A 27,192-nucleotide genomic window follows, 5' to 3' on the forward strand; every position below is an offset into this window, starting at 1 on the left:
AAAAAGAAAATGATTATTAAAACGAGGCTACGAACAAATTTTACAAAACGCGCTTTAGAGCTCGTTGTGTCGCAATACAGAAACTTTTGTACTACAGCGGAATATCTACGCATCACAACTTTGCAATCGGTCCACAATTCTATGCTTTGCTTTACAATAGTTTCCCTCGCGCAATGAAAAGCAAACACAATAATTTATTTAAACACTGATGGATCGTTTTTGTGATTAATGTTTTAAAATTTCAAATATTTGTAAATTCGTCGTTTTGTTTGCGACTGAATTAATAGTATTAATTGGATTTTAATGGATATTCTACGTATTTCACATAACTGCTAATGCTTATTTTAAATATTTGTGAAAATATTAACTCGTAAACTTACTGAGAATTTTCATGACCTGCGAATATATGTACATATACTTTTAGGCTCTAGGGCTTATTTTCACAACGCAACTACATGAATGTTGCGGCTAGTAAACGTCATTTGGTCACTGTTTGTCTGACCCTCGGGATAACTAGTTGATACACATGTTAACATGACAACTGAAACCATTCGCCTGTCAAAGTTAAACGTACATAAACTTAGTTTAGAATTAAGCATGTCGTTCTAATGTTCAGGATAATATTTTGTGTAAATCAAATCGGATGTTTTATTTGCCAAATAATATGAATCGTACCGGTATATCCTTATAAAACGAGTCGTGTCAAATCGTAAATATCAGTGCTAAACATACAAATTCTACCCTTCTTGGTAACTAAATATTTCGATTAACTTCCACTAAGTATTTATAAGTGTGTTTAGGCCCCGGGATAGGTACCTATCCAATAACAACTAACTGGCCTGATATTTCGAAGATTTACATGAAAGCCAACAATTTGATGCTTAAATTATCCGTTCTCATGTAAACGAGGGGACAAAGGGTTGGGTACAGTAGGAAAGGTTTTTTCGATTAGAAGCTCCCATTCTAACCAAACCTCAAAAACAATATTTTACCTATAAAATGTTTGAGAATTTATAAAGGTTATTTTATAGCTGCTGACCAACAAATTATATATCAAATGCACTTCGAATTCACAAAAGTTACGCCATAAATGGGAGCAATGAATAGATACTAATGTCATTGTTGTAATACAAATGGAATGTAATATCACACATTAACAAAAGGTTATTGTTCAAAATTGCAATTGTATTTGAAACCAATGTGAATTCAGTTCTATCACGTTAAAGAAAATCGTTTCCTCTAATATTTTATGAATACAGCTTATATCTTAAACATAACAGGTATGGGTTGTTTACACATAACGGATTACACGCGAAGATTTACGCCGGTAATAAAAATACAAGGGATGACATTCGACAAATTGATGTTAGTTTTTTCACGCATTCGGTATCTGTTTTTACGCTTGATTTGTCATATTTTTGGGGCGCGATTTCGTGAATAGCTTGTGGATGTAAAGTACATGCCAGATTTCTTATGAAAACAGTTTTATTTTTGAAACTGGATATGTTGGTCAGCAGATTTCGAACCTCGCGTAGTTTCATTTTATCAGCTGCATATTACACAACTGGCACGTATCACGGGAATATTACTATTCGGCTATATTTCCTTCAATATTTCAGTGTATCTTACATGTTTACAGATCCCAATTTTTGAGTCTCAATACAATAGCAGCAGAGCTTAGATTCATAATTTTTTAACAAGAGCGACATAACGGAGTCCTCTCGGAAGTACTCAGAAGTTGATTAAGCATTCTTTGCAAAAGGTGTCAGTGCTCGAGTATTAAATGTTAAAGTTACAAGGGTGAAAACACGGGAGTATGAAAGCGTCGTGTGAGGGCGGCGAGAGGCGCGGCGGCGGGCGCGGCACGTCGGCCGGGCGCACCGGCTCGGCTCGAGCACTTCGAGCAGTTCTGTCCCGGACCGCGCCCCGACACCACCACTACCGCTTGCTCGCTCCCCCGCCGCTTGCACCGCGATCTAACTTCGTCAACAATCGCACAATGGAAACAAACGGGATCGCTGCGTTTGATGGCGCCGGATCGAAAATGTGAAGTGATCCGATTGTGATCTACCAGTGCCAAGTGCTTGTCCACTACGAGATTGTTTTCGCCTTTAGTTTGAGTATGTAGCTGGTGCCACATTAGCATTTTATTTTAATGGTAGGTATGACTTGATTATACTTTATTAGCTTCCATACTTTTCTTCGACTTTTTGTTATTTCTTGACATAAAATTTAGCGGGAAACTCAGCTGGATTTATACATTTCTCTAAACATAAGATAATTTTGTAGGCTATTTTCTCAGCTGCTTCTATCGGCTCGATTAAACTCCGACGCAGCGTTAGACAAGAACGACACCTAAAAAAAGCTTACAGTTGGCTAGGAAGCATTACGTACAAAATTAAGCAATCTAAATATTTCTAATTTAACAACTTGGTTTGCAACGAGTCCGCGTGACTTAATAGTTATCTTTGATTAATCCCTTTACCTGTAGATAAACTACATGTTTTTCATCACGAAGTACATTAACCTACACCGTCCTATTTTTGGACGATGGTCTCTCGCAAGCTCCTTCACCTGTGTCTGTTCGCAGCTGTCTAATGCCAAGCCTCTAGATAGGTCTCTAACCGCGCCGACGTGGTCTTGGCTTATCTCAACATAATGTATGTGTATGTATTTAATTAAGAGTATCAAGATATATTAGACATTTACAATATTCTTTAGACAATTTTCAAAATTAAACAGCCTTTTTGTTTAACATATGGCATCTATGCAGATCATGGAAATACGGTAGTAAGAAACCTTGATCTGGAAAATTTTCCTTTTTACACCTTTGGAAGATATTTATGGTGTTTTCAGAAGGTCAAAGTTACGTTCTGAAACCAGGTAAAAAGGCAGCCACAATTTTCTTGCTAAAAATATCCTGGAGTGGCCAATTAAATAATAATGAAGGTGGACAATAGCAATTAAGGAATTGCTCAGAGTAGGTGTTGGCTACTAATGTTGCCAAATCCATTTTCCGGCTGTGAGAAAATAGGAGCTAATCGTCATTAGCGTAATAGAAAACGAATGGAAGGTTGCCGTCCTGAAGCATTTAGTATAATTACAAGTAAGCTAATTTTCTTCACGGATAACACTTCGGAATTATTAATGAGCATCTTAATTTCTATTGTAATTAGGTTTGGAGACAAATAACTTCTTATTTAGTTCATCGCTCGAATTAAAGTATTCTTTTTACTAAACAGTTTTAGTTTAGCTATGATTTAAAGTGTTTTCTATCTGGTGAAAAAATACTTTTATTTTGGATGGTCAGTGGTCAGTGCTCGCGGTTGCCCTTTGACTTCTCCAAACCACTCTAGTTTTATGAAGCTTCGATCGAGTTCAACATTTTATTGATATACTCTTTTCCCATGAAGCAATCACTCAGCTAATTGCCAAAATACCAAAATCTAAGCAAGGGCTGCGTTAAATATATATTTTTCTCTTAGATTGTATTGCAACGCTGATTTCAACTCGCAATAAGAAATCCAATAAAATCAAAACAACATTAGTACATGTATACGATCGATACGCCAATAAGCATGATCTCATTTCCTTTGAATTCCCAATTGTACCAGCCGAGTACCGGGCCGCAATCAGCTAAATACATTACTACTAGGAACAACTCTCGTATTACCCCTTTGTCCGACTGAAATAGTATTACAGTATACATTTAAGCTTTAAAGTACGTGGCTGTTAGAGTATCTTCAAGAATTTTCTCCAGTTTATAAAATTGCAATGACTCGGCAGTAAATATGCGACTGCTGCAATTGCTGTGTTAACTCGACTTATTGACTTCTCTTGCTAGAAAATTGACCGTAGCAACGTGAGAGGCTTTGAAAATAGTCTTATTACGTTAAACGTAAGCACATCATCTGATAAATTCTGATGTTTTAATAGGGCACAAAATATTTTAACAAGACAAAATAGTAATAACAACTAAAATATATGTTATAAATATAAACAATTCTGTATTACGTAGCATTGCATTGATCGGTGTTTCTTGTTTGGAAAACAAAACTGAAGGGTTAAAATGATTGGCGAACTGGCGTCTTGTATGTGAATTGCGGTTGAACCGATCGCTCCTTTTACCTGAATAGAATAGATTAACGTCTATTGATCACTGAATATGAAAGGATCATCACTTTAATACATACATTAGAAACATAAAACGCCTTTCTATAATTTTGTAAGTCATAAATCTAAACTTTTCAGTGCGTATATTCATAAAATATAACAAAATTAAAGTGTCAACTTTTAGTCTAATGTTGAAAGAACACGTAAAATTACTTAAACGATTGCTTTACGCACTTGAACAAAGAAAATTTATATTGAACACATTAGTGCTTAGGAAAATACGCTTACAAAAGCAAAGTACCTTTTTTCAAAGTAGACTCAGACTCCCAAAATGTCTAGAAAAACCGATTCCTAAAACTTATTTTCATACAATATCGGTGGAAGTTTCTTAGAGAGCTGCCTATATGTATGTAAGGCTGGCCACTAATCTCCTAGCTGTCGTCATCGGCCCACACTTTTTGCTCATTCTCTCCACGGCCACATTACCATGACATCATTTTTCATTTCCCTCTGTCCTTAAATTAGATAGAAAGTAATCGTTTAAGGGTATCAAATTATAAAATATCTACCCTATTAAGATTCTGCTAAAAGCAAAAGAAGTATTAAAAACACTTAAGCAGTTTTAGGCTTGTTATCAAATTGTTTTTCGAGGTTCCTAAAGTATTAACGGAAAATATTGTTCAAGTATTTTCTAAATCAGTTTAATCGGATTAGAGAGGGTAATTATTTCTAGCCTATTAGAGAGTAGGGAGCCATACACTTGATTTATATCAGCGTTTTAAGAACGATAATTACGATAACAAGAGAGCAGAATATTCCAATCAATTTTATTGTATGTTATTTGATCACCAGCTGACTAATTGAATATTGTCAATTATCAAGGAAAAGTGAGTGAAAAACCAGTAGAAGTATAAATAGAAACAGTAACATGAAACTTGTGTGGGTGCCAAAACATTTAAGTAACGGGTTTTGTAAATTACAGAACAGGCGTGCTGTGTAACAAATAAGTTGAAAAGTTGTTACTGGCATAAAATGTATTGTGATCAGAAAAAAATGTGTTTAAAAATGCATAAATACTCTTGTCGTTATAATGTGTCACGGTAAATCTATACTAATATTATAAAGCTGAAGAGTTTGTTTGTTTGTTTGTTTGAACGCGCTAATCTCAGGAACTACGGGTCCGATTTGAAAAATTCTTTCAGAGTTAGATAGCCCATCGAGGAAGGCTATAGGCTATATATCATCACGCTACGACCAATAGGAGCAGAGCAGAAGTAAAAAATGTTACAATAACGGGGAAAAATTTGACCCATTCTCTCTTATGTGACGCAAGCGAAGTTGTGCGGGTCAGCTAGTACAGTATATGATGCGTGAATACGAGCTTGATGCGAGGGACTGATATATTTTTAAACATACCGAGGGCTTAATAATGACAACAAAAGCCTCCCTTTGAGTGGAAGTACGTATTGTGATTGCTTAACAGATATTAACAGGGACATTCGACAAACAACTGCCTCTTTGATTGATAAGACTTTAAATTCTGGGATCTTGGGTTATTCTTAACAAAATTAATTCGATTCTCGTATCTCAAATAACATTGTTTGTTGATTGAACTAGATTGTCTTAGAACAATTTTACGATTCCATAAAATATTTATGTTCTGTAATAGAATACAGAGTTTGTGTAAGACTAAATACGAGTAATTGTCTAGTATGCCAAATGTAGTGTTAGATAATTAAATAATACAGATATGTTCCAATAAATTATATGTATGTGACCGCTAATGTCTGATCGCTGTCTGAAGGACTATTTGAAACGTACCTAATAGTTTCTTTACATAAACTTTTCAAATTATCTTTCACCCTTATTTGTATTTTGGGGAGAAAAAAGAGTAACCTATTTAAATTTGCATGTATGAAAGAAAAAAATGAGACCGTTTTAAATCAGTTTTACTCGTTTTTTTGTCTTTTAAGGCCTATACTAGATAAGAAACGTTTGATGAAGGTTAAAAAGCGTTTTTCTGTGGGTGACATTGTTTTACCTCCATCACATCGTCGCACGTGATATACTGCGATAGCCTCTACATACTTTTTACACAATTATTATCCTTTTGTATAAAAAACGCTGGATTTTTTTATTCTGCACATAATTGCTTGTTTGACACATACACAGCATAATGTAATTAACCCATTACCATCCCCGCTAGGCACGGTCACCTCTCTGTTAAATATTAAATATTTTCGCTCTCAAAAAATTGTTTGAAATTTCCACATTAGCAATATATTATCAACAGCTGTTTCACAATTTTCGTTCCTGGCCATACAAGAGGTGCTTTGAAGCAAACTTTATTTGGCAATGGTTAAACAATTTCCATTCATTAAAATTACGTTACGGAACACATATTACATAGGACTTTTGCTCTTGTTTGTATTTACACTCGGGACCGTACGCCGTTTTTAACGTGTACTTATTGCTGTTATCTGGTTATTCAATTTGTATTCAAGTCGCCCGATGAAGAAGTGTTTTATTTTATGTTTACTTATTCAATTCTTTATTGGGTACATCGTAAGTTTCGAACTTGTAGGTGGAAGTTGGCGTAATATAACTCAGGTTATATTAATTTGCTTCATTTGCCTAAATATCCAAAATATTTAATCCTCTAAATCTTTAAAACATTTAGAATATTCATGTTATAATCGGAAACTCGTCGACATGTTTGTCATCGTTCTGTCTGTTTTGTGATAAATGTAGAGATTTAAATGCGGCTCATCTGGTTGTCACAACAAATCACTGTTGAATCTGACCTCGCATACATCGCGGCAACGATGACCTCAGAGAGGGCAGCCTGCAACAAATAGCATTAGATAAATCACACGTTTATACTCATATTATAGGGATAAACTCTTACTCACTTATTTAAACATGTGGTATATTATTCTACCGAGACTTGGTATGCTCATATTATGCAGCTTTGGCACATTGTTCCTATTTTAAACTTTGATTTGTAATAAAAGAATCTATTTGTTTATGGGGTCCATCTTTGATCAGACTTCAAAAATTATTCATTCATTTTATTAGAATAAAAAATGATAATTAGGATACTTTATGACTTTAGCAATAAACAAAAGATTATGGAAAATCTTACAACAGAAACTAAGTCACGGGCCAAAGCTCTTTTCTCAAAATTGATGGAGAGAAGATGACGCTATGAAAGTATTATGGGTTTATATGGAAGATGCTATACCCTGGTTATAATCCTCGAGATACGTTTTACGACACTCGCGGGAAATTATACGATTGGAATCGTACTTGCACATAGTGTGACAGATTTCTAGTGATATGTAATCTTTTGACCCACATAAATGAAAAATGGATTGAGTGGTATTTCTAACTGAAATATCCAAAAATTATTTAATGTAATATTTAACAATTTTGTTGAGCGTCTATGTTTGTACATTTTGTCATCATTGTTTGAAATTTGTGTTTAATTAAACTATAATAACACGTGCTAATGTTCCATTTAGTGCATCCCTAATGTTTGGTAAAGCTATCTAAACCGAGGTACTGGATATGATTTAAATATTTATGCACCATACTAGGAGTACCAAACTAACATTATGAAATATTCAATCACAATGCCCATTATACAAGTTCGGCATTCACTCACAATAGATTCAGTTAATCTCTTGTGAAACATAAGTTTATAATTGTTACCGAGGCACTAGATTGCCTCAATATACCGACAATGACCGCTATTCGCACCGTCATAAACTATTCCAATCAAACTCAGATCGAACACACATTTGCGAATGAGAATTCGAAATCATAACGTGCTTCGTATTCAATTGTTTCAAGTCCATATATCTTAGTTTCCAATTTTGTTTCACAATCCATTACGTTAAATGAAACCAATTTGCGTTGATGACCTAAATCCAATGGAATGTAAAACGAAACTCAAAAGTTTTGCGTATTGTGTCTTTGGTATAGAACTGAAAATCCCGTGATATAATGGAGAATGTTACTAGGTATGCCAAATCGCTTTAAATTTTGACACAGTATAGCCTGTGTGTACACATATAAACTAGTTTTTGTTTGAGTCAAAAATACCAAATAGTTTTGATTTTATAAGCATTCAAAGTTTCGAAAAATATCGAGTCCCGCTAACAGCCGCGTGAGCGGCTGTGACGTCATACTACATTACCGCGCCGCGCCGGCCGCGTCCCGCTTAGTATTAAGTCGCCCATCGTTATTGTTTGCGTAGTATTTTGTTGTGTTTTCGTCCGCTTATGTATAAAATAACTTATATTATATTAATCGTATTATATTAATCAAATAGTAAATACTATTCGATTAATAAAATGGATAAAGGATTTGAAAAAGGGCAATCGGATAATCTACCTAAAATAAATAGAATAATGGTTGCGAATGATTTGTGAAACAAATAGAGGTTTTGTTGCCTCCGAAATCCTACTTAATATTATAAATGTAAAAGTTTGTGAAAATGTACATATGTATGTATGTATGTATGTACGTATGTGTGTATGTACGTACGTATGTATGTTTGTATATACGTATGTATGTATATATGCATGTATGTACGTATGTGTGTATGTATGTATGTATGTACGTATGTGTGTGTGTACGTACGTATGTATGTATATATATGCATGTATGTACGTATGTGTGTATGTATGTATGTATGTACGTATGTGTGTATGTATGTATGTATGTATGTACTTATGTATGTATGTACATAAGTATGTAAGTATGTATGGATGTTTGTTACTCTTTTTATCCCGGAGTTCCCGAAGGATCGGGATTTACGCGGGAACGGTTACCATGCGGACGAAATCGCGGGCGGCTTCTAGTATATTATACATATAAGTAATATGTTAGATATTTACGATCACTGCATATTATAATGAAACAATTTTTAACCGAAATAATCGCGTACTTATTGATTTTACATTTTTCCTGCCACAGTAAAATCAATAAACTCGGGATCAATCCGGTTAGAAATTGTTTCATTATAAGATGAAGTTATTTATTATTACTTATGTACTTACCTACATAAAATTAAATTACATTTAGGCACAACATATGATTTCCTAGTATTTAAATTGGACATTTTTATAAGTATTTAGGAATAATTTCAACGCACCGAGCGCGCGACCGCAAGCGGACTGTGTGATCCGGACTGAGCAAGTGTAGAGTGACGTCACACCGTCACCGAGAGCTAGCGTCGTGCGGTTACAACTTGTTTTACTTATAAATCGAAAACTAATTGACGTATCGAAGTAATTCTTTCACCAGTATTTTTTATTTTTAAACGAGAATATGGAGTGCTAAAAATCAAAATTAGGTAACATTCTCCATTGTGCCTCTATTCTACCTCTATACTTTTCAATATCAGACTTTGGAACTGTTTCAACGCCTTTGTTGACACTGCTATTGAGGTACAGCGGAAGTAGTATTTCATTTCAAAACCCGACATTTATAACAACTGAAGTAAATTAATATTTTCTAGCCCGTATAGACGCAATAAATCCACACTACGCGTGTACAATACCACACAATTTACTTGTACATGGTGGGAACAATGATTTATGACCACGATGAATAGCATCAAACAGTTTTCTACGTGGAATAAGGTAGGTAATGAAACCTTTTAGGGTAGTGGATTGGTTCCATTATTAACACTATCCGACAAGTCAAATACGAGCCGACCGTAGGCAGGCTAGTGAGACATCTCGCCGCACCCATTAATTCTCCGGCACGTGCTTACGTACCACTATACACCTATAGTATCACTATTTTCAGTCAAGACTTCTCTTCTTCTTCCCGTAGCTTATTAAAACAATACATTTCAAATATTATCTCGTCCGATACAAGTCGAACATCCAATGAAATATATTTCTCTTCATATTTCTTTTTATTTATGATCGGGATAACAGTCTCAAGGGTCAATTGTTTTTGGCAAATGCAACATGATGTAGGATTACAGACTTGTAAAGCTGCCAAGCACATAACTTGTAAAAGAACATATATCAGAATTAAGTCGAGGTCAGTGGCCAGACAAGAATAATATAAAGATATATCAAGATGCATCATAAATATCAATGAAACAAAAGTATCGGTTTAAGGCACATTTGTAAAATAAAAATAAACTTCCATGCCATTAGCTGTGTGAAGATTAAAAATGTCTTGCGTTGAATAATTTACAAAAAGCCAATAAAAAATGTTAAACTTTCAAACTCATCTAATTGTTTAATCTAACTTTATAACTTAAATTTTGCTTAAATAATCTAAAGAAAACGTTTTTTAAAGTCATCGAAGAAATTCTAGACATCAATATTTACCCAGCCGTCAACATTGTGGCTGAAGCAAAGTTTGATCGCAGAAGTCTTACGATAAAACTTTGATTCTGTATGGGCCATCAAACTGTCTTTAAGGTCATAACGTTTCATCTGGATGTTCGCAGATTATATCCGCAAAATAACTTGAAAACCAAATAAAACTGGGGTATCTGAGTGCCGATACTACTTTGGCAACTATAACACTGTTTGTGTTAATGACAACTTCTACAAAACACGCCCCTATCTCTGATTGCGCTTTGCAAAGCTACTTGTCCAACTTTAACTTACTGCGCATGTAGTTTTATTCTCAAAATTTTGTTATCTATTAAAGTTCGAATTTAGTGTTATGTTGGCAACATAAAGAACTTTTGTAAGTTCACTTAGTTGTTTGTCTGTGAATAAAGTCGTAAAACAAGCTCGTAGACTGTTGAGTGCAGCATTTAAACGTTTGCCAATACTGAAGTGCTTATGCGATTTATTTCTTTTTGTATCGTGACTGAAAACTGGAGACTATTTTTGAGATTAAAAGAAACATTGAACTCTAAATTCTCATTCATTTTAGAGAACGTAGTATGCTACCAGTTTTGGTACAATTAAAGTAGCCGCCGTTCTAACTTTGAGCTAGACAAACCTCACAACTTTCTCGCTTTGAACTGGTTAGTCGTTCAATAGAATGACAAAACCATTAGGCAGCGGAAAACATATGTGTATACTGTAGAACGAGTAGAAATAAACCCAATTTCTGTTCAGAAAATTTCTAACACTAGTAGTGGAACGACTGTCTAATTTGGTGAACGTTATCCCTGAGTGTAGAACTAGAAAAAGTTTCGTTCCCCGATCTGATTTAGACGGAGAGGAGTCGGTACACTAATCTGGATTAATTAATTAACTTTGGCACATTACGACCGACCATGCGTTAGTTGGTTTTTGTCAACATCCTCGTTATCTATTCAGATTAAAACGTGATTGTGATATAAATCAAAAAGGGGTTCAAATTAAGTTAAAGCAGTAATCACGGTTGTAAATTTCGTTTTACTTTATGCATGTAATGCCAGACTGATTGTAATTTGATTTAGAGGAATAACTTATTCATAAAAATATTCAATAAGGATTATAATCCAAATACCAACAGCGTATGTGCCGCTAAATGCGATTGTGGTACAAAAATGAGGGATTTTATAGAGCAATATCGAGCAGAATGGTCTATCTCTTGCGTGTATTTTTAGCGTCCTGCTCTTGTAAGTACTCTAGTATATGGCGATTTGGTTGCTTGCCTGCGATAGTCTATTGCCTTTCTACATTTTTTATGAAAGTCGTTATGCATTGTAAACACAGATGCTCGACAAAGGCTATTCAACTTTATGGTGCTTACTTGAATTTACGCTTCTACTCGAAAAGATATCGAGTTGACGGTTAGTAAAAAAATTGGCCACATGTATTATGTTAGTTACAGATGCAATACTGTAAATATAAGTTTAACATATAAAGTTGGTTTATGATAAATCATAACCAATAATTTTATTTTTTGCTAGATATTCGTTTACTCTAATATACATATGAATTTAGATGGATATGACGCATTGGTGAAGTAGAATTTTACATATTTCATTATGTATTTCGGTCTGATGTGTCAGTACCAGTCTGCATGTCAAGCGAGTATCGGGAACGAATATGAAATGCAGGTATAACCGTTCAAAATCAATATTTATTTAATAGCTCGTCCGAATTCTGAACAACCACGCTTTCAAAACTGACCCATGTTTTGCTTTCTGCTGTCGAAAAACAATTTTAAATTATAGGTACACTCTGTACAAACATGGGAGCGGGGTTATTAACTATGTAAATATAAGAAAAACAATACGTTTGCATGTTTTGAAAACGCTAAATGAAAAATAGGAACGAGACGTGACTGGGATACTGTCATATACTTTTCTGATGACAAAACGGAAAATCCTTTTCGAGTAATTCTTTACGGACGGTGTACAGAGTTAGGGCGACAGTAAAGCTCCTTTTATGTTTTTATTAGCAACGAAGGTGCGACGATGTGTACAGGCCACCGCATTCATATGAGAAACAAAAGGTTGTGGCGAGGTTTTTGGTTTTATTAGAGTTCACTTGGTAACATGGGGAAAGTTTTTCCTAGTTGCACTCCTATCTCGCTCGTAGCTCTGTACATTTAAGCTTCGTATAATTACCACATATTCATAACACACTATAGTGGCTCACACAACTTCATGACTAGATTCTCCTCAGGGGATGTTTGTTTTCCGTATTCACATAGGCAAGACGCATTCTGCATTGTAATGAAAATTTTGTACTTGTTTAGCCTAGTTAATGTCAGCTAGTACCCAGGGAATATTTTACATGGATTAGCTTTTATTCACGTAGTAAATCGAGAGTGTGTACATATATGTATATTGAATAACGTGGAGGGAGGAAATGATATTGGATTTGCGTGACAAACATCGGGTCTGACCGACATTTGTCAGATGTCGGAAGGATCAAGGCTACGTCTGCGACTCAAGGTTTATAATTGACAGTATAGACGATGAAAGGTATTTCAAGCACAGAGATAAATTAAATTATTCAGGAAATAGACATGGATTTCATTCAAAGGAGTTATTTATTAAAGAGTTATGACTGGTTATGATGACAATAGAGTCTGTAAGGAGCCCAGGAAATTTAATAAATTATTAAACTCAGTTTGACATAGCTACTAGGTTTTTTATGACACCAATAAAACGACAACGGCATTTTAATTTGAATTATTAAAATTCCTTATCCCGGCTGATTCAATAAAGTCTAAATATTGAAATACAGAGGAATTTATTTAAATCGTTCTCCACTTGGCCGTTGCCTCTCAAGTCGATTACGTGACGCCATGTACGTGACGAGACGAATTGAATATCATATTACCCCATGAAAATACAACACCCTATATATATTTTCGTCTGCTAAATTGTCGATTTTACTTAGCTTTTCTGCAAACGTTTAAGGTTTCAAATTCTTCGAGGGAGTTGGTTTTTAATTATTTACTTTGTATAATGCTCTCCTGAATGTTAAATAAAAATGAGACAATCCGCGGTTTTAGAACTAAGATGTAATATGATCGCCTCGAAATAGCTACAACGCGTTAGGACAAAACAGCCATGTCTACCGTCGCAATTTGCAAAGTTCGATAAAGCATTTTTTTTAACAAAAATATCGAAATAAAATGTTACATGACAGAAGCTCATTGCTATGTATCAGATGCGAACGATACAGAGTCTGCAATTGTCAGATTTGTGAGTTCAAGAGGAAAGTCGGTGGAACACGATCAGATATTGAACCGAAAATATCGAATTGAACATGTTCCATATGAAATTGTTTTTCAATTTCAATATTCTTGTTTCATATTTTACTGTTTATGTAATAAAGTAAGATGTCTTTCGTCCGAGAGAGAATAATTCGTGATAGTAATTGAACAAACACAATAAGATTTGCTTTTTATGTCACTAGCTTCTTTTCGCGATGCCGTTCGTTTGTAATGATTTCCCGTGAATTTCCAATTACTTCCAGTTATTTATTAATAATTGGGATAATGTATTGTAATAATTTCTTAAATTACTTACCCCCGGTTTCTGAGGTACATTTAGCGGTAGTTTATCTATTCATATTTTTATGAGTTTTAACGCTATTTTATACATAAACTACCGCTAAATGTCCTCAGAAACCGGGAGTTAGACTTTTTTATTATCTTCGAAGATATCCTCTATGAACAAACTTATATAAAAGAACAGACGTCGGCACTAGCAAAAATACCAATCAGTAATAAATCTAGTATAAAAGAAAAGCAATAATTTTTATGTAAGAGATCGGGTTGGCATCAAGCCGGATTGTCTGGTGCCGTAACGAGTGGTCGTTAGCTATTAACTATTCCGAACACGTAGCTTTTCACAGCCTACCAACAGAATACAACTTCTTAATTAAGATGAAACATTTTGAAAATAAAAACATAATTAAAGTTGTTTCCTCTGCTTCCGCTTTTCAGAAATAAACCAGATGGTACTTTATTTTAATTGTAAGTATACATTTTAACAATGTTTTTTAAGTAATATACTATGACATAGATACGTTATATCATAATTGCTCAATGTCAAGGGTATTTTCTTCTGAGACATTTTTCTCGTCTAAATATGTCACAAAAACAAGTGAATATCGACATCAATCATTCAATAGTTCATGTCACGCGTAGCAGCTATTCCTTGAGAATATTGTTTTTGTTTCAGTAAGAACTCGCAATATTAGGATTATTTCGATTATAGAAGATGTTAGGTACAGCAATGAATATGTTTTCAATAACAGTGTCTTTGGTAAGTACAAAACTGTTTATGACTACAACTTTATAAGTTTTCTCTTTTTATGCCACCTAGCTGACTCACGCAACTTCGCTTGCGTCACTCAAGAGAGAATGGGTCAAAATTTTCCCCGTTTTTGTAACGTTTTTTACTGATACTCTGCTCCTATTGGTCTTAGCGTGATCATGTATAACCTATAGCCTTCCTCGATAAATGGGCTATCTAACACTGAAAGATTTTTTTAAATCGGACCAGTATTTCCTGAAAAAATAAACAAACAAACTCTTCAGCTTTATAATATTAGCATAGATCAGATGTCTTCCTCTTAAAACAAAGATTTACAAAAAGCCGACTGTATGAATCGACAAAATACATATTGTCATATAAACTGGATACCAGAACCAGGATAACGTAAAGAATTTCTTTGTAGCTCAACTTTTGGGACGCAAAATTTGTCTATTTGAAATTCACTGCTAACAGAATTTTATCCCACGATCATTCCTACGTTGTCGCTCGGGTCACTACATAAATACAGTTTAATAAAAAAATAAGCTGATGCAGCCGGGCCAAACGGTCACGTATTGTATCTATGCTATGTACAGTCAGCAAATGTAGTTGGACAAATTCAAAAATTTTAAGCATTGTGCACGTACTTCAATAAAAAATGCTCTGATTTATATGTTGATTTTTATGCACTTTTGCAAACTCTTGTGTTTAGTGCGACTGGAAACAATAACATCATTTTATTTAGAAAAACTTAATACATTTGTGACATTATTTATTACTCAGTGGTAGCAGAAAACGCATTGCTCCACCTCAATTTTGTTGATCGACGCCATCAATCCTTGAGCGTGTAATTTGAAGATAAACATAATGCGGGCTCGGGGAACACTTTGACAATAATTATCATTTACTGCTAGACTTAAGGGATTACGCTTCCTTACATAATCCGCTTAACGAATAAAAACCAGCCATGAATCTCTGACAGAAGTTACAATTGAGCTTCAAATAACATCAACCAGTTTATAGTTATAAATCCACAAGTTTCTCCATGTTTTAAAGCAAAGCGTTTAAATTGAACAATGTTGATGGCGAACTCTGATTGAAACATAAATCCTTATTAGATTTAACATCGGAATTCTGATGAGTTAGAAAGTTACGGATATTTTGAAACTGAAGGATAGGCTTTAGGTACTTTATTAGAATAAATGACTATGAATAAAAATGCTTGATCCTCTCTTCAAAAAGCTTAAGGAAAATAAAGTTGGGCAAAGAATACATTATGCTCCGGGATAGTATGATGGCATTTCCTGTCATCTCTCCGGGGCCACTCACATTCGCTTGATAAATCCTTTCCGTTAATCGCCTTGTGCTCATACTTTCCACTCGACCGCACCGCGGTATCGTCTTCCTTGAGTCTTATCTTACCACCCTTATCATAACGGTTTTGGTAGACAGCATCATTGATTTATGAACTACCGTAATTTCAATTCTCCGGCCCGTCCTCCGGGACTTTAACACGAATAATTTATGACGCATTGTTTTATTTTGAATCTTAGATGCCCTTTGTGCATTGTTAACTTGGAAGCACTGAAATATTGAATGTCGGTAATTGTTGGTACTCCGACAGGCACTTATAATCGTTAATAATTCTGTGTATTTACCGCTAGTTCGAAAGGAAAGGACGTGATAGCAAACGATTAGAATTTTGTGGAACTTTTTCTTAAATACAATTTTGTTTCTAGTGTTTAAAGTTTGAAATAAGTAAGTGTACGAACAATTTCGACGATACGAACCTTTTTGATGTGAACAATATTGTTGACAACAAAAAGGTTTTATCAAATAAAAAATATGATGCATTTATTACATCTTTTATAGATAATAATATATGTTACTGTAATAAAAGTAATCTTTGAAGTATGACGAAGTGTACTTACAATGTCTTTTATTGTTTCAGTTGCCGCGAGATGATATAAAGAAGAGACAATATCTACATCAATGTAAATAAGGAGCCGGGTTTCTTTCCTTTGTCTAGACAAGATGGCAATCATGATACGTAAGTTTATAATATCATTTTTTAAAACAAGTAACGAGTAGTCTTTTCTAAGCAATATAGTAACCTATTTTAGTTGGTGACCTCTTGAAATTTTCTTTGCATGCAATTTCTGCATTTTTGCATTCTTGACAGACTTTGATAACAAATGTTAATTTCATTTTAACTTAAAAGGTTTCCCTATCATGTTTCAATCCCGATTATAAGAAGAACGATGGTTTTCGGGCTTGTACACAAAACTGCGATGCGAGCTCGCACAACGCATCGCAAGAACGCGCATTCCCGTCACCCTGGGTGATCACCGTGGGAAACACCTTGCCGCACGAAATCGCATCGCAGCAATTCGTGTCGTAATTTTCTGCGTTGCGAATTCGCGTCGTGTCGCATCGCAGTTTTGTGTACAAGCCCTAATTGTTTACCCTGTGACAAAGCATCATCAGAATTTCCAGGTAGGTCCAAATATGAGTAGCTAAAGTCGTAAATAAACGTAAAGAAATTATTTTTGGGAAATCCCTTTGGAACTGAAAATACGGAAAGAAATTGTGGCTCGAGGGAAAATAATATGAAGGACGCAGTTTGTTCATACGTAAAAAGAAAAACGAATGTACTTCACCAATTCCAGGAACATTTTCTCATTTGAAAAGCGCATGTTTTGTTTACTCTAGTTTTATTATACTTCCTATTACTTAAGTTGTTTACATTACCCGTACATAACAGATTCACAGAAAATATTTTGTTCAAGACCTCTTTTAAGTAATAGCTAAGTCTATAATAAACAGAAGTAGCTATTTGAGCTACAGTTGAATAAAGGCCAACTTTCAGAACAATGACCTTTTCTCTTTAATACAAACGCCCACGACGCGACACCAAATAACTCGCATAATACGCACTTATTCTTAAAGTAGGTTTTGCCCGCGACTTCGTTCGCGTGTTTTGTGGCTTAGGACAGAATTTTCATACAAACTTTAATCCCCTATTTTATCCCCTTGGGGGTAGAATTAATCAAAATCCTTACATCATAACATCTACATGCCAAATTTCGGCCCGATCCGTCCAGTAGTTTGGGCTGTGCGTTAATATATCACTATGTCAGTCAGTCAGTCACCTTTGATTTATATATATTATATTAAGGTAGTCTAACAGCTGTTTGCTAAATTATTTGTATGTACCAGGTCACACGGTGGGCACTAGCGCGGTGGTGCTGGTGATGGCGGGCGGCGCATCGGCCCGCGTCGCCGGCAAGATGGGTGGCTACTCCAACAAGATGGGAGGCAAGTATATATTGTATTTCACTTCCCGAACTAATTATAAATATGACAATTAGTTGATGATATATCGGTGCCGAGTGCCCTGGCTTGTTGCAAAGAGATTATTACAAATATTCACAAATACCCCACCTCACATAACTCATACAAACACATGCATTAAAACAATGTACTCATCACATCCCGTTGAATTTGACCGTTTTCACCAACACATATAATTTGGTTAAATATGATACATATTTGAAATTTAATAAATGTTTAATCCGATAGGATAACGTCAACAATTTTCAAATTATCCAGTTGATAATCATTTGCAGCAGATTAATTGTGAAACCAATATTCAAATAGCGAAATAATTTCATATGCTGCTTGAATTATATTTTGTTCAATATTACTGTTTTGAACTATACTCGAATTTCACCATTTACAAACAAATAGGTACGTACTTTTAAAACCCGTAGAAAGTTTTGAATCAAATATCACGTGGCCAGCTTACTAGTTAATCCGCATTGACAAACGGTAGCGGCAAGCGTGAAATACTATCCAAGAGAATTTGCAATCTCACAATCGTAGAATATCGCATTGTGTCTTATTGACAACTAGTGGCTGGCGGGCGACCATTGTCACTTACTAGATCTTAACAATAGGATAGACCGGGAGATACCGGCAAAGTTTCTCAATTGTTCACTACCTATATACCAGACCACAATATGTTAAAGGTATATACCTACCTACAGAACGTACACCTTGCAGACCTGTCATATTGTGGATCATGAGGATATAATTATACTCAATTAAAGTATAATAATAAGATTACCCGTGTTTTACTTAGATACTCAAGGAATCCTTTCGAAAAGGTCAAATGTGTTAGCACGTAACCCGAGCTTGAATGGCGTAATGTAATAAAAAAGCGAATTACATCTTAGTGTTTGGTTACTGTCTACTCCCACGTAAAAAAAGATGAATATATTCTTGCTTTGCCAAAGGTTTAAGATTCATTGTTAGGTACTTAAAGTTGTACAAACTTAGATAATGCGCCTTTCGTGTTGAACTTTTCTGAAACTTGCTTGTGTTAGAGACATTTATAATTGAGTTGATTAATGCTATTAGCGCCGTCAAAGTCATTCGTTGCTCAAGGAGTTACTACGTAAATATTTCAAGTACACTTTAACATACATGACCTTTGAACGAAAACACTTGACTTACAATATGAATTTTGCAAATATATTATTCTGGAACAACAAAATATGTTAATCGATACAATATGCAAAATGCAATATTCCAGATACAACGGCTCTTTGCCATAAGTAATATGATATTCTGCGCCAATTCTGTGAAACAATGATAGAAGTGGAAGCACAGTGTACTGAAATAATGCAGGCATGCAAATATACATAGAACTGTTCGGATCGGAATTTTTATACAACGAAGCGCATTCTCAGCGCTTTGACGAAGGGTTAAACTCAAGGGAAACTAGAAATGTTAACGTTTCGTAAAACTCACTGTAACGGAACTTCGAGCAATAGCATTATTTTGAGTGCGACACAAATAAAATCAAACGCGCTGTTTTCCTTTTAAAGACAAAAAAGGTTGATCGCTTTTTTTTCGAATTCTTTCATTGAATGTCTAATATTTGCATCTACCTTTTACACGGCTTGTTATAGACACATAAATTCTGAGAAGGGAGTTTGTCCCTCGATTAGTAAACTTGTGTGCCGAGTTCTAATGTGCCTGTTAACAATGAAAACTGTCCGAAATCACAGCGCGTTCGTAGACTGAAACAGTTCGAGCGTTACAAGGCACGTAGCCATAAACAATATAAATAACGGCCGTAGAGCCCAGCCTTGTCACGACCTCAATAAGTATTAATCTATACTTTATTACTTCGTTAGATCAAGCCTGAGTCAAAAACTGTACTTAATATTCCGGAAAAGGAGATTGGTATTTGGTTGCCTTCATTTGATATTCTGTGAGATAAAAGCCAAGAAAAAGTCCCGCTGAATGCAAATGTAGATTAAACTCATACGTAACTTATCTTACTTTCGAGTTTGTTTGGGTCTAAAGTTAAGTGTGAGGGTGGCATGATAACCTGTAATGTATACGGTCCCTTCACAAACTTATTATAAGAGTAAGATAATATGGATGAATGACCTTAAATTAGCTTTTGCTCTAACATTTAGGTTACATTAGTCTACGTGCTTCTTTCCCGAAGCCATGAATATAGCATATGTGCCAAAGGTTTAACACATGAATATGTTTATGTATATCGTACGATATGTCAGCATTGATTGACGGGTAAACATTACGTTTGCGATCAAAGCAAGGTACATCTAAATTTCGAAGCATTAAAGGGGTGGTAAAAAGACACAGTAAATAAATCTAGAAGATAGCAATTATTGCGACAGAAAACCGTACGTCAATGTAGCACAAGTTGTACACTTTATCTTTTGTAAAGAGAAGGCAATTTCCCCAGTAATCTCGACGTCTCGTGTTGTGTGCTAAGGTTCAGATGACCGCAAACAACGCGATAGAAATGTTAGTATAGAGACAAATAGAGACCTCTGTGTACAAATAAACACTGAAACAACTCACTCGCTCTTAGAATCATCTCTTACTTGTTTCTCGGTTTACACGAACAAATATTTCCCTTGCGTAACTGTGAAACAAATTCAGGCACTTAAGTTTTTATTTCAGACATATTTCTCGTTTTTCTCGTGCCAAAATTAACCCGAAATCATTTTTCTTCTATGAAATGCGAGTAATTTATAAAGTATGTTAGAGTGGCTACGATTTACGCGGCGAATGCGCGTTTCCGCTACTTTTAGGCTGACGGAGCATAAAACTTGAATGAGAGAGTGTATTTTTCACGCACTTCCTTTTGGTATTTTATCGACAGATTCATCAAGCCAATGGTTCCATGTGACCTGGTTTAATTTGCGACGCTATTCAGCGTCTTGTGTAGTTCAAGTAAGAATCTAAACATTACCCACTGACCCATTTGATCTTCTAAATAAATTTTACATGTTGCAATGGCAAAAGATATTGCAGCAAACTCATGAATGAATATCATTTACCAATTTGGATAAACACCCAGTTTAATAATAATACTTATGGTTCTTAATACAACTCAAATGGGATTTTTTTGTCATGTAATCCTGATTGATATCTGCGAATTCAAGTATTTAGTTCGCAATTTATATTACGGGTCCGCTATTTCATACCATTACATAAATACGTTCTGAGATAGGTAGGTACTGACTAAGCACTTAAAAATATAAATTAAAGCAATAAACTAAATTAATAAACGTCGTACGTTAAAACACTTATTAATTAGCGTGTCATCTAATTAATGCAATATATCTAATGCATGTCAGCTTTACCTTTCGAGTAGGAAATTTAATTAAGATGAAATAAATTCACATGGCCTTACATACGAGGGTTTCATAATTGGTTAGATTACTAAGGTTGTCCCACATTATCCCCTAGCTCTGGGAAATCTCAATTTGTGTTTTGAACAGCTACTAGGAAGCGAGGCCATTACCAAGTTTCAGATTCAATGGGCCGAAGTTATTGGTCGTAAAAACTTAACTAGTTATAACAAATCTTTAACGTATTGTTCACTGCGTGTTCATTCATTAAGAGCCTCGTTCCACACAACAATATGAAATATGAATGGCGACCCTCAGAATATTCTTTATTGTACTCACATTTTTGTAGTCGAATTATTATGTCGGCGAAAACGAAGATGATATAAAGAAAAGAAAATACTCCTTGCATATTCAATGACTTTCCATGTAGTCATCTTGGCACGTTGTTTTCTTAATAAACGTATTTCTTTATTTGAATATGTGCTTGTCATCGGAGCCAATTGTTTTTTTTTCGTTTATGAAATATACTCAACATTGCTCGTGTATTTTCGATGTGGTATGCCAGTCTCTCATTTCTGTATGTAATGTTTTACTTATGGCATATTGCCTAATGATAAATGATGACTAATATATACAACATTGGATCTAAGTAGAAGTTTTTCTTTTTCTATAAATCGAGAACACTTTTTGCTTTCAACATAACTAAATATGCATACTACGTGCCAGTACGTGCTCTCTTGTAAATATTTAATACTTCACACGTGCTTCTCAGTGACCCATGAACAATTTGTATAAAAAGTCTATGTCAAAGAAGTGCGCATGCAATAAGGTGTAAAGCGTGTATCGACTTTCTATGATATAAATATACATCAAAGGTAACCCTCACTAGATATAACTATCTAGCTATAGTATATGATATTTTACCTTTTTGTTACACATTTTATATAAGATACCTACGTTGGTATATTAATAATTTGGGTATACAGAAACATACATATGTATATTCTTAAACCGAAATTCAACTTTTGGTACAAATATTAACCAATGTATTGATAAATAATGTTTTATCAATACTATTAATTTGAATAGCTAGTTTAATGACAGTACTTTGTAACTGCCGTAAAATACACAAATATGAACTGAAAATTAGTAGATTTTATCAAAAAATCATATGAATACCTATTTACAAAACACATGCTGTAACATGACACAAAAACATTTAAAGCTAAATCTTATTAAAATTGAAAACGAAACAATCAAGACTGTTTCTGTGGCGCGGGCCGCAGTGTATCTAACTGCAGACCCCGAAGTCCTGGTTTCATCAGGTCGGGAAAAAGTGCTATTTATCTTTATCTTATTTATATTAGACTATTGACAATAGTGAACAAGAGTTTGGTAACGTGCCCGGTATATAGCGATAGGCTTGCCCCGATTACGTAGACGAAACGCAGATTAATTTTATACACTTCTGCCTACATCCTCAGGTATAACAGTCGTGATATTTTGCATACATGAATTAATCAAATAGACGCAATAACATCACTTTATCACTGTTACTGAGGCAGAGTATATAAAACTGTACTTAACCTGGCCACAGTGTCTGCAGAGCTTTCATAGTTAGACGATGTCGCTCCGCACTCGTCTCAAATCAGAGCTGCATTTCAACTTACACAAAACGCTAGTGGTTTTCATCTCACAAAGAATTCCGTGCCCTAGTTCATACACTTCATATGCTACTTGCTATCCTTTGTTTGTTCCTTCGTTGTTTACAACAACTTATGTGCTGTAATATTTTATAACTAATGCAAGCTATCGGCGGAAAATGTGGACGAGGAAATTTGCGGTCTTTCTTTTCGCTTTACTTACAAGGTCGGTGTATAATGTGTACATTAGGGGTAGACGACGAGGAGACGTATGTATGTATAAAGTTGTTGTATATTACGTTAATCGGTTTAAATCTGTTAAAATCTGATTTATGACGTTTACTCGATTAGTTTCATAGAATTTGTAGGTTTATAGGCAAAGCTTAAAAGCTATTCATATTTAAAATACTTCGAGATTAAAATCTCAGTTCATTATAACAAAAGAACATTAAAAAGCCGATCGCAGAAACCTCGCCGGAAAGATTAATTACAAGTTTTTGGCCCTTTTTTAATTTCTAGGAATGAAGACAAAACCTTTAACTTTGATCATTAAAATTAACTTTAGATATTTGTAAAGTTAAATTCAAAGAAATTCTAAAAGCGAATCGTATTATAAGTACATTTACGTAGGTAGTTACGTACCTATATCAGTTCCACATTTAGTGCACAGAGCCATAGAAAATGGGAAATAGTGTTAGCAATATTTTTAGCGCGTGAAAACGCAGTGTAGTTCCCGAAGCGAGCTTTGGCTATGTAATAAAGTTAACTGTGGCACATAGCAACGCGCTCAGTGCCATGAACTCTGGCTACGAATAAAATTGGGTGACAAGCGCAACAGACACACTAACACTACGTCTTAGAAATACAGCTCTACGTGGAACTGAATAAATATAGTTTCCTCCTACTTACGTAATTTTGTTACGGCTATTTTTAAGAAAGGTTAATAGGAGCTTATAAAATCTATCGCAAAAATAACGTAGAATGATAAAAGTATAATTATATAAAAATAAATACAGAAAAGTATCACTTGAATTTATAGCTCTTCTCTTTGTACAACAGTTTGCTAAGTAAATTCCCAGCAGGCACCGGAAACTTCGTGGCTAAACACTTTTCCTTTTATGAAATATAAATATTCTGCGGAAAGTCAAGCTGAAATCAATCCAAAAGTGGATATTTACAGGAAACGAGAATTTCAAAGCTTATTTTATGTAAAATAAATATAAGTAGTTAAACATCTTTAGCGTATTTATATCCATTTACTTTTTCTTCAAATTATTGATAAAACGTTGCTAGTAGATATCCTAAGCTGTCATCTTTTAAACAAGAAACATACTTGAAAGAGAATATCATTTGTACGTATTTTACTTCATGTACCTACATATATCAAGTATTTTTTTAAATCTTAACCAGTGTAAAAAAGCAATATTTACGTAGCAGCGTAAAATGTCATTATAATGGCATATTATTTCAACTGAAAGAACTGACTCAGTAACGTTTCTATATAGTTAATATTTATATAAAAGTAGCAGTTTCAATGAACAGTTAAGCTTCAAAGCTCTGTCATTACATGAAAATGTTTTTCCCGCAGGTAAATCGACAAGCGGCATCAACGAGGAGATAATCTGGATTAGCATAAGCATGGCGATCGCTATAGCAGTGCTTATAGCGATAGCATTGTGCTACATTTTAAAAGAAAAATGTACTAAGCGTCGAGCGTATAGAGAACAATCATGACGATACAAGGAGGAGTTCGCAAGGCACGCGCTTGCGGACTCCATCACTGACTTGGACCTGGACATCCCGGCCTACACGCTGTACCCACAGTACTCCCCGGACGGTAAAGAATATTTCTACAATTTCCACCGCTTCTCCTACATAAGAGAAAGCTTCAAGTTACCTCCAAAAGACTATCCAGTGAAAACAAAAGAAGACATTTATATCAACGCGTGATCGATTATGCCTGTGATGTGTGGTGTGTGTCGAGTGTTGTACGCGATTGTAAAATTGTACCATATAGTCTTATGTTTCAATGGTAACTATGAAAGTATGTAGCTATGTCTAGAATATGTAAACATCGAATGATAGAAAATCGTGTGTATTTAAATAAAACGAGTGTTAAAGCTCACCAATAAATTGAGATGAGCTTTTAATCATACATAATATCTAATATCAATTTAACATGTATCAACTAAACTACATTTTTTTACTCGACTATATTTTTTTCTGAACTTTATTTAACATGTAATTTTTAATCTGAAGAAGAGTTCTATTTGTTTATGGTATCATTAGATAGAGAAGTCTAGTTACAAAGTTTTTTTTCGTTGGGTATTTGTGTTTTACTCAAAACAATTAACTTTGCTCGTTTAATACTTTTTCAAAGAGGTAAAATAAGAATTCGAAGTAACCGATATACTTATGTATTTGTAGAAGGCTTACTAATAGTCATTGAAGAGTTCGGATCTTGAGAGATATTCTCAGAGCCGAAAATACATTCATATTTGATGATTCGACGACAAAAGGTGAGGGAATTGAAATTCCATTAAACTGTGATAGAACAGAGGTACGAGGGACTGACTAAATTTTCCCGAAACAGCTTTAGTATTGGAATGATAAAGAAAAATACTCTCTTTTGTTCATAAATTATTACGCGATTTAGTCAAAGGAACAATTTTAATATTGCTTGTTTCTATTGTGCCATGCTTCGCTATCTTTGCGCCGGAGATGTAATACTGTAAAGTATAAACTTTACACCAATCCTTGTGATAATCTGATCACAGACTGTGAAAAAGAAATTCTTCAAATCTTAAGCATGAAAACGCTACATCTGATTAAATTCATAGAACGTTAAATAATATTCCTACCAAATAATTTTATAAAAAATATTTAATATTCATGTATGTCCATTATGTCTGATATTAAATCCATTATTTATTAATCTATGAAATAAGATGGCATAAATGTGAGTAGACGTTTGAAATCTGTGTGTATTAGCGTTAAACTACATAATTACTTGTAAAACACAGACATGAATATTATAGTCAATATAATTGAATGTTCTGATTAAATACAGGAATTTTATAAGGAGGTATTAAAATGTATATATTTAATATACCTATAAATTAATGAAAATAAATGATTTAAAGTATTTGTGCCAATGTAGATAAACATTATATTGAACTAACCATGTATTGATGATACAAAATGGTTGAAATTATGTAAACTTAAGTTAAAAACTGTAAAAATATGATAGATATAACATTTTAATGTATCTAGGCGCACTACAATGAAAATGTCTCAATTGCTGTAATTTCCCTGTTAATAAAAAATGAATGTTTAGTTTATTAACAGGGAAATTACAGCAATTACACTGTGTTCTCAGACGGACCAGACATTTCCTTTGTAGAACGCTACATTTTAAAAGTTTTAAACCTTATTGCTACCAAGTTTATTACTACAGAAAACACAAAACAACTTTCTCATTTCTGCCCTATCTTTTAAATAGTAAACTTTATTATAATCAGTATACTAAGCATTTTCATGACCAACAATTACATTTTATCCGATAACTCATTTGTTTATAGAAAACAATAAAATAATACTACACAATATTTATACATATCGTTTTATTTCTTAAGGTATTCAAACGAAATCTTTAATATCAATAAAAAATAGTCAAACTTAAACAGATAATTTCAGGCCTAAATCCTAAAAATAATTCTAAATTATATGGCAATAATTAATAATAATTAAATATTTACAATAAGTATAAACAAAAAGGAGTGCGTCACGCATCTTAGTATTTCTCCTCATCATCGTTGACCGGTAACGTACCCAGTATGCTGGCAACCTTCTAAGTGATGTCAGAACAAAATCAATTAAATTTATCTTGACGATTTATAAACCCGAAATATTTGGCAGAATTAATTCAGCTTGTAACAAATTAATAACTTTGTACACAAGTAATATTTCAAATAGGGTTGTTTGAGCTCTTCAAGAAAATTGTTACAAGTGAAGCTTTGAAATGGATTCAATTATTCAAAACAAGTTTATTTGACGT

At 34.2% G+C, this 27,192-nt stretch overlaps 1 protein-coding gene across 1 annotated transcript; it reads left to right on the top strand.

The window, feature by feature from the left end:
• The first annotated feature begins 1,921 nt into the window (after positions 1-1,921).
• Positions 1,922-26,728, top strand: LOC142974613 (uncharacterized). The gene is made up of 4 exons (XM_076117053.1): positions 1,922-2,158; positions 16,764-16,862; positions 18,032-18,130; positions 24,724-26,728. Exons 2-4 carry the CDS (start codon positions 16,847-16,849, stop codon positions 24,867-24,869), a joined length of 261 nt encoding a protein of 86 aa, XP_075973168.1. The 5' UTR covers positions 1,922-2,158; positions 16,764-16,846; the 3' UTR covers positions 24,870-26,728.
• The last annotated feature ends 464 nt before the right edge of the window (positions 26,729-27,192 follow it).

The sequence above is a fragment of the Anticarsia gemmatalis genome, chromosome 8 (assembly GCF_050436995.1).
Source record: "Anticarsia gemmatalis isolate Benzon Research Colony breed Stoneville strain chromosome 8, ilAntGemm2 primary, whole genome shotgun sequence".
Classification (NCBI taxonomy): domain Eukaryota; kingdom Metazoa; phylum Arthropoda; class Insecta; order Lepidoptera; family Erebidae; genus Anticarsia; species Anticarsia gemmatalis.

What these genes read in the sequence shown, in the direction of transcription:
- LOC142974613 (XM_076117053.1), top strand. An exon ending in CTACTCCAACAAGATGGGAG is followed by an intron (nt 18,131 to 24,723) that starts GCAAGTATATAT and finishes TTTTTCCCGCAG; the next exon opens with GTAAATCGACAAGCGGCATC.